The sequence below is a fragment of the Pelobates fuscus genome, chromosome 11 (genome assembly GCF_036172605.1).
Source record: "Pelobates fuscus isolate aPelFus1 chromosome 11, aPelFus1.pri, whole genome shotgun sequence".
Lineage (NCBI taxonomy): Eukaryota > Metazoa > Chordata > Amphibia > Anura > Pelobatidae > Pelobates > Pelobates fuscus.
The window spans coordinates 9,693,288-9,702,202 of record NC_086327.1 but is presented as its reverse complement, the minus strand read 5'-3'; the positions used below and the strand labels follow the sequence as shown (position 1 = coordinate 9,702,202).

The following is an 8,915-nucleotide window of genomic DNA, read 5'->3' as shown; positions in this document are numbered from 1 at the left end:
GTGAATAAGTCGCTCATTCGTGTTCATGGTTGTGTTACAACAAGCATTACAATTAATCTCTGCCCTGAGGCTGCAGTAAAGAGAGGGATATTACAGAATATTCAACATGTTTCCACCGTGAAAATATCTTCTGCTGAACACGTGCCCTTCATTGTAACTGGTTCATTGCCAAAGAAGCCTGATGTGTAGTCGTGTTTGGCAGTAAGATGGTTATACAGCACAGACTAACTGAGTTTAATGGCCTCTCTTATAAGACACCCAGAGAGCACAGATATGAATGCAGTTCTGCAACAAGCATGTTAAAGTATCTTGTAATTGAAATTAAACGAGTTTAAGTGTGCAAACAGTAGGCACTTTGAAAAATTATCTGATATTTTACATTAATTTACCGGCTACCACAAAATAGGGACTCTCTCCCCCACAAAGTGTTATAGAAAAGATGCACACAGAAGTGAAATATATATATATCCCACCACTGGTGTATAAGTTGAGTGCTTATAGTAAATAAGGCAGTAAATGTGAATGAAAACAAATAGTTACCTATTCACCATAGATTTGGTTAGATTTGGCTGCTAAAGTGACACTGTGTCAGATTTGCATAATGAGTACATTAATGGGCCTTGGGACCCAGCTGGGTCAGAGATCAATGAAATGCTTAGTAATTACTCAAGCCGGATAATACCTGCCAGCCCTGTAGGAGTTAATCAGGAAGCATGTTCATTCAATATAACTTACATCATTTTCTAGTTGAAATGTCATTACTCTTTAAATTGCCCAACTATGCCTTAATCAGTCTAACCCGAGTAATTGGGGTCAGGTCCTCCTTCCTGCTATAAATCATCCCCTGTTTGGGATCTGTCACTGGAGCTGCAGCCAGGGAAGTGAGGTCAATGTGTGTTTTCATGGAAATGCCTTAATCTTCTGCAAACTGGCCTTGGGAGCCTATTTTTGGCCATTGGCGCTCACTCTGATTCAAAGATGGGGTGTATAACATGTTTTAACCTAATCACTGTACAGAAGTTGTGTTCACTACACAGAGGTCACTGCTTCCTGAGCATCATTTCACAAAGTGACAGCAGCAAATGTAATGACCAGCATCTGCATTTACTATTATTATGGAGTATTGTCCAGGGACACAGACTCTCAGCTGTGAATGCCCTATAAACAATAGTATATAGCAAATACATGGAATGGGAACACAAAGGTTAAAAGGCACAGCAGTATTATGCTGCCCCCTGCTGGTCAAGTGAAAAGATAGCCTTCAGTTTTTTGAGTACTGAATTCTGCAAGTGTGCTATATGTGTGAGACGTGGCTCTAGTGGTTATACAATGATAGACTCGAGTCCAGCAGCCACTTGGTCTCTGTGCCACAGCAATTCTGCCAAGCCATTCAGCACAGGAGCTGCATCTGCCAATCCAACGCTCCCATCCAGACTGCGCCCATCAGACAGCCAGGGACCATTGACACTTCTCACCCGCATTACGGGCAGGTGCCACGTCCTCTGGAAGTCACGAAGGTCCTGTTCTGTGACATCAGTGTGCATGTACTGATCTAGTCTGACATGGCGTTAAGGAACCCAAACATAACCATCGCTTTACACATCTAGAGGAGCTTCCTGGCACTACATACGGCTATTGAGGAGTCAAAATAAATGGGTTTATTCACTAAAAAGTGAATGACAGTGCATTGGAAAATGTAGTAAACAGTGTGTGATATGATGGTAAATACGGTGTATATAGTAGTAAATACAGTGTGTTATATGATGGTAAATACGGTGTATATGGTAGTAAATAGAGTGTGTGATATGATGGTAAATACGGTGTATATGGTAGTAAATAGAGTGTGTGATATGATGGTAAATACGGTGTATATGGTAGTAAATACGGTGTGTGATATGATGGTAAATACGGTGTATATGGTAGTAAATACAGTGTGATATGATGGTAAATACGGTGTATATGGTAGTAAATACAGTGTGTGATATGATGGTAAATACGGTGTATATGGTAGTAAATACAGTGTGATATGATGGTAAATACGGTGTATATGGTAGTAAATACAGTGTGTGATATGATGGTAAATACGGTGTATATGGTAGTAAATACAGTGTGATATGATGGTAAATACGGTGTATATTGTAGTAAATACAGTGTGATATGATGGTAAATACGGTGTATATGGTAGTAAATACAGTGTGTGATATGATGGTAAATACGGTGTATATGGTAGTAAATACAGTGTGTGATATGTTGGTAAATACAGTGTGTGATACAACAATCCATTTTGTGGATATGTTAAATGTCCCACCACAATGTCATAGAATAAACTTATAATATGCAATAACATATTGTGGGCTTTTTGCGTGGTGGGAATGGTGGGAAAGGCTCACTGGGTTAATGTCCAGGTTGGGAAACTGCTTGTGTGCACATATTATATTAGATTACTTTTCCCTCCATGTATGTGCATTAGGTCACACCTCAGACGTTGGCTCCAATAACTATTTTGTTACAGAACAGAAGAAACTGGCCAGGTGGCCAGGTAGATTATTAGCAGGATACTTGGTACCGATCACCACTCGTGCCAGATCCTCATCCTCACCGAGCATCCGCGAGATTAGTGCCGGGACATCCTCAAATGATGAACGATCTGTGAAGGAAAACACGAAGAGAGCTGCATCTCCTTTTTCCTTGCATGCCTTGAGAATAGCATAAAAAAACAGCACAATTAGCAGGCACTTGCTAAAACCTCACTTAAATGTATTTAAATTGAAGGAGTTAAAGGGACACTGTAGTCACCAAGATAATTATTATTTTTGCTTAATGAAATAGTTTTCTAGTGTAGATCATGCCCTTGATGTGCCACTGTTCAATTCACTGCCATTTAGGAGTTAAATCACTTTTGTTTCTGTTTATGCAGCACTAGCACAGTTCCCCTCACACAGCCTGCAGGAAAACAAAATGGCTTCATATTCAATCACATGTAACTTTAGTTACATTTTGTTTATCTTTATAAACTTTAGTTTATTTTTGTTTGTGCTCTGTAAATTTAACTTTAATTATATACAGGAGGCTCCTGCGGCATCTTGCAAGCTATTCCCAGAGCAGGGTATAATAAATTCTAAATTAAACAATTTGCAATCAAGGAAGTTTAAATATTAGATGACTCTTTGCAGGAAGTTGTTTGGAAGGCTGTGTAAGTCACATGGAGAGAGGCGTGCCTAGGGCTGCATAACACAGTAACCCCTAAACTGCAGAAATTTGAGCAGTGAGACTGCAGGGTCATGACCTATACACCAAAACTGCTTCATTAAGCTAAAGTTACTTTGGTGACTATAGTGTCCCTTTAAACTCCAGGAAAAGCTAAACATGTCTTCTTGTCCCATTATACGGACTATACCATTGTGTCTGTTATACTATGCATTAAGACTTAAGAGGGTGAAGCTATACCTTAGTATTTTTATTTTGGGGTTTATCAACAAAACAAAAAATTGAATCAAACTGAAAGTGCTTTTTTGTGGCTCTAGATCTAATCCTTGACAAAGGTCCTGTTGTGGGCCGATACGTTGCCTTCATCTGCTCCAATGAATCTGCTCCCATTTATATTTACTTGGTGTGCCAAGACCATCATTTGTTCTCTGCAAACTAGATCGTATCCTAGTCATCTCACTGAGGTCAGGGCACAGATAGGAGAGATTAACTAAGCAGTGAACAGCTTTGTGTGGAAATTCCTACAATAATCGAAGTCATATTTTCGAAAGGAATCTCTAACCGAACAACCCAGCCCATTCGTGATGCTAACCGGTAAGATATGATCAAACTTCCTTAGAGCGGATTCTCCGCAATCCCAGAACTGGAATCTGAAGATAACCGGACGTTCGCTGCCCCTGGGGCGCACTGGCCAGTACACACAGGTCGTTTGGATTCCTGGAAAATGCAGAACAGAGTTTATTGCAAAAACTGGATTACTTAAACTATAAACATGCCTGTGAACCAGTCACATAACACAAAGAGGGCCCCAGTACACACCATTAGGAATCTATTGACATACTATTGTGGCATGATGGGGATACATAGTGATTAGTGCTTATTCCATATATCATATCTAATGGGGGACCTGATACAGAAAATGAGCCCTGCGGGCATCTACTGGCCATGTCGCAAGGAGCAGTTACGGTCACATTAACAATTGTAACTGCCTGCACAACTTATTTTTTTAAATGAGCATTTCCTATTAATACCAGATTTTTGCAGGGTCCCATGAGTGGTCTCATCCCTGGCATGAGCCGTCCTTACTAAAACGCTAGACAGCATCTCACGCAGCATGTAGATATTTGCAAAACAATTTATTCCTCAGTTTAACCATTTACATGGTCACGGGGAGACTAGCCAATGGCAGCTGTTTATGCATTCGTGCTATAAAGAAACGTTGTCACAGACATGTATCACTGTGGGAACGGATTTAAAAAGGGGGGAAACATAATATTAATTGAGTCATTAACCACAGACTTTGCCATCCTGATTGATGGCTCAGTTATGAGAAAGTCTGTAACCATACTTTAAATTATTATTATTATTAAACATATTCCGCAGAGCTTTGCAATGATAGAAAGGGATAAGAAGAACACGCTTATAACCTATGAGAAAACATGGGCCATTATGTACGTGGAATTTATTGTAACACTGTTTGTAGCGTAATAACAAATAGTTGCCAGCAACACTGTTTTATCATCAACTAAACAGGTTCCATAGAGCATTATATACACACACGCAAACACACACATTTATCAATATTGAAACACTTGACAAAGGAAAAGACATTAGAAAAAGGTTAATTACTGGGTGAAACTTGTGTGTATCATACTATTCTATTTTGTTTACTACCTTTCTATTAACGTTTATATATTATTACTATTCCTGGACCCTCCTGCTATTCTGAAGCTGATACATCTTCCTTGGTGCGGTGGGGAATATACCACACACGCCTATGGATTGAGCAAAACAATATAAGTGAGTACATCTGTTATTTTACTCTACTTTTTAACTCGGTGTACACTGTTTTGTTTTTGTTTTTTCTTGTTTTAGATTTATTACAGTGAGGATTTTAACTGGCATATATCTAAGAAATCTGCAGATATATCCCAGAGCAGGGATTATTCCACTCCAAGCTCCATACAAGGAGCCATCAAAAGGCTCCATTAAATGTGAGTGTGCACTTCATCTATATTTTACGCACCTTCCTGGACTTTTAACATACTATACTAGATCACTGTTATTATTCTGTTTTTATTATTTGTTGGAATGAATATCCTATTAGCTTACAACGCTCAGCCCATATCCAAAGGCGGTGATTGTACTGCCGAGGCGCTACAACTTGAGCTAGTTCTCTATACACTGTAAGCGTATTTCTTTTTTTTTCCATATTAAAAGCATTAACATACTACACTATATTCCCTCTGTTTTCTCCTCCTGTTATTTCACATAACCCTGAATCTAAGGACCTTATCAAGGCGCTGCTCTCTGAACAGATGTCTTCTTTAACCACAAACCATTAACCAGGCAGGAGAGAATCTGGTTTGGGTTGTTCAAGCTGTCTTCCACACTATACAACAAGCACTAGAAACCTACCTACCTCTACTTTTATTTAGCAGCATTCATTGGTAATGCCCTAATAATAAGTATGTGTCTCATCACGGACTCAAACGGTAAAACTTAAAAATAAGTGTAAAATTACGTACATACCACCAATAAAATCAGTAGTGACAGTGCTAGGTTAGTGGCCATCAGTCAACAAAGAGCTAGAAGACCATGTGCACTTACCTGTAGTCTCCTGGTGGGTGCTTGGAACTTCCAGTCCTGCAAGTTTTGCGATCAAGGCTGTTTTCCCAACGCCACTTTTACCGGCAACAAAAATCTTGTAGCTAGCTATATCTGCTGGAAGCTGCGGAGGGAGGACAGGCCTCTCGATAAGCCCTGCAAACAATTAAAGAAATATTACAATAATCTGCATGTCAGTTTTAACTCCATTAAAGACCAGTTACACTTGGATACCATCATGAGCTGGTCCTAAAAGATGCCACGTCAGCATGGAATGGTATGCTTATTTAGCATGGCAAACTCCTTGTAGCCATAGTCAGTGGGTAAGGTTTAATTAACTGTCTATAGATTTCACAAACACAAACCATTGATGTACCCACAGGGTATTGCTTATGGGATATGTTAAGTAATTCTATCGAAAGCTATGAGGTACTTTCTGGTTTAATGGAAAATCACTGGAGAAACCGTGAAGCTTGATAATTTGTAGGAAATGCAAAAACATCAAATGTGAATATAATAATAATAATATTCGATGTGATAGCCAAACTGGCCATCACAGCGAACATTAAAAGTTATAAAGTTACTGCTGCCATATAGGGCTCATTAATGTATCATACTCTCTATTATTACATTTAAAGGGGTGACAGATGGGACCTTTTATCCCTTTAAAGGTGGGAATAAATTTGAAAGGTGGGATCCTTGATTCTTGGACAGTAACCATGGAAACTTAGAGAACACACAGGATGTCCAAAATGCAGACTTTTGGGGCTAGAATGGCATTGCACTCTAATAAAGTCTGCATTTTGGACATCTTGTGTGTGCCTGGATATTTGCTCTCTACATTTGATGGATTTAATGGGATTGGTGATCTGTCTGGTTCATGTGGCACAGTGTTGATCTTTTAAGTAAAAGGTATTTGCTGTTTCTGGTTTATATTTTGATGTAACCATGGAAACATTGCCTCATCTTGATACCACAAATAATAGAAACTCATTTCCCTGATATATTACTCCTGTACTTTTCCTGAAGATTGATAAATAATACAGAAAAATGACTCACCGAACAGCTTTCTTTTCTTCTTACGGAGAATGCAATTCAAATATTCTTTCCCTTCAACAGTCTGATGCCAATCGGGAACGATCAGGGACCCTGGCTTGGGAAATGCTGCCCATGCCATATCCCCCGGGGCTTGTAGGTTCTAGGGCTATGTACTAATAAACGCCTAGGTACACAAATAAATGGAGTTAGACACAAATTGCTATGAACCTTTACATTACCATGTCAATGTGGAGAGCTTGTAGCTGTCAGACATTGTTTGAACAGAGAGCAGACATACAGTGGGTCACATATAGAATAACAATACTGGCGCAGCTCTGAAAGTGGAGCAATCGCCATGGAGACCAATGGAATGTTCCTGCTGATTGCTCCCCTTTTTAGAATAAAACACCAAATTCTGTTTATTCATTCTGTTATATGTGTATATTAAATCTCTATGATGAATGCAGCCAGTTGTGTTTTCACTGTTTCTGGTACACTTGTTTTATAATTTGAATGTTTGTTTTAGTCTCAGTATCATTAACTGATTTTCACCAAGTTTTGCCCAAATCATGGTTTCTTTGCCTGTGTTACTACACATGGGATGTTTGTGGTAAAAAGGGGTCAAACCCAGGAAATGTAAATATAGACCCTTGGGTAATCCCAGTCTTTAAATCAGGTCCTGGCTGAGATTTGGGGAGGTTACAGTCAGGTTGTTAATCGGGTCCTGGCTGAGCGTTGTGGGGGTTACAGTCAGGTTGTCAATCGGGTCCTGGCTGAGCGTTGTGGGGGTCACAGTCAGGTTGTCGATCGGGTCCTGGCTGAGCGTTGTGGGGGTCACAGTCAGGATGTTAATCGGGTCCTGGCTGAGGGTTGTAGGGGTCACAGCCAGGATGTTAATTGGGTCTTGGCTGAGGGTTGTGGGGGTCACAGCCAGGAGGTTAATCGGGTCCTGGCTGAGCGTTGTGGGGGTCACAGTCAGGGGGTTAATCGGGTCCTGGCTGAGCATTGTAAGTGTTGGCAAGACTCCCAGGACGCTCAGCCAGCCCGGGTGCTTACTCTGTAATTCCCTGAGCACTACAACCCCCAGCATGCCCCGCGGCCGGCAGCCCTCCTCACCGGGGGATACATCGCTCTCCGGCCCTTTCACGCTCTCCCGGCAACTTCCGCCTTCACCCGCCGCTAGGGGGCGGCACCGGCCGTTGTTATGGTGACCGGGCGGGAGGCAACCCTTAAATCAGCGTTACCATGGTAACAGTGTGTGTGTGTGTGTGTGTGTACGGCGGCCGGAGGGGGGGTCAGACTGGGGGGAAACGCGCCGGAGCTGGGAATCACATTGTATCAAATAGCCACACTGTATCCTTTATCCGAGTCCTCCTCCCAGGGATAGAAATCTTTAATTAAAGGGACACTATAGGCACCTGAACAACTACAGCTTAATGTATAATATACAGCTTAATGTAGTTGTTCAGGTATGATCTATAGCTCCCTGCAGGCAATCTAATGTAAACACTGGATTTTCAGAGAAAATACAGTGTTTACATTGATTGATAGGAATACCTCCAGTGGCTGTCACTCAGACGGCCACCAGAGGGACTTCCTAACATGCAGGGCCCTAAAAAGGCCTTGTACACGTCAGACACGTCATTAAAATACGTCTGACGTGTGCAGGAGAGAGAAGGCACTGTGTACGCGCCTTCTCTCTCCAGCCTGTCAGCAGAGGAGGGGGGCGGGCAAAGACCACGAGCTGAGCTGTCAGTCAGCTCAGCTCGCGGCCGCGCGCATGCACGGTAGTGCGCTCAGGACTTCAGAGGGCGGCTTATGAAGTATGTGTGGCGAAGCCGCACATGCACACAAGGGAGCAATGGCGCTTCCAAATGGAAGCGTCTGATTGCTCCCTGCTCACACCCGCCTATTTCGTTATTTTGACTAAATAGGGGGCGCTGCTTCACGAGGCTCCCGGCGCTGGAACCAGGTGAGTAAAATACTCTGCCTGGAGAGTCCCTTTAACCCCTTAAGGACACATGACGTGTGTGACATGTCATGATTCCCTTTTATTCCAGAAG

The 8,915-nt window shown here is 41.6% G+C and overlaps 1 protein-coding gene across 1 annotated transcript; it reads right to left on the bottom strand.

Moving 5' to 3' along the window:
- Positions 1-356: 356 nt before the first annotated feature.
- Positions 357-8,000, bottom strand: CPLANE2 (ciliogenesis and planar polarity effector complex subunit 2). Its single transcript, XM_063437142.1, has 6 exons — positions 7,969-8,000; positions 6,874-7,036; positions 5,818-5,970; positions 3,800-3,924; positions 2,560-2,696; positions 357-1,557 (listed from the first exon to the last, which is right to left on the bottom strand). The coding sequence occupies exons 2-6, from the start codon at positions 6,989-6,991 to the stop codon at positions 1,323-1,325; spliced, it is 768 nt and encodes a 255-aa protein (XP_063293212.1). The 5' UTR covers positions 6,992-7,036; positions 7,969-8,000; the 3' UTR covers positions 357-1,322.
- Positions 8,001-8,915: the final 915 nt, after the last annotated feature.

Coding starts and splice junctions, on each gene's coding strand:
- CPLANE2 (XM_063437142.1), bottom strand. CDS start 6,991: ATGGCATGGGCAGCATTTCCCAAGCCAGGGTCCCTGATCGTTCCCGAT. Junction 2,697..3,799: donor AGTTTGATCATATCTTACCG/GTTAGCATCACG, acceptor GCTATTCTCAAG/GCATGCAAGGAAAAAGGAGA. Junction 1,558..2,559: donor CGAGTGGTGATCGGTACCAA/GTATCCTGCTAA, acceptor ACGCCATGTCAG/ACTAGATCAGTACATGCACA.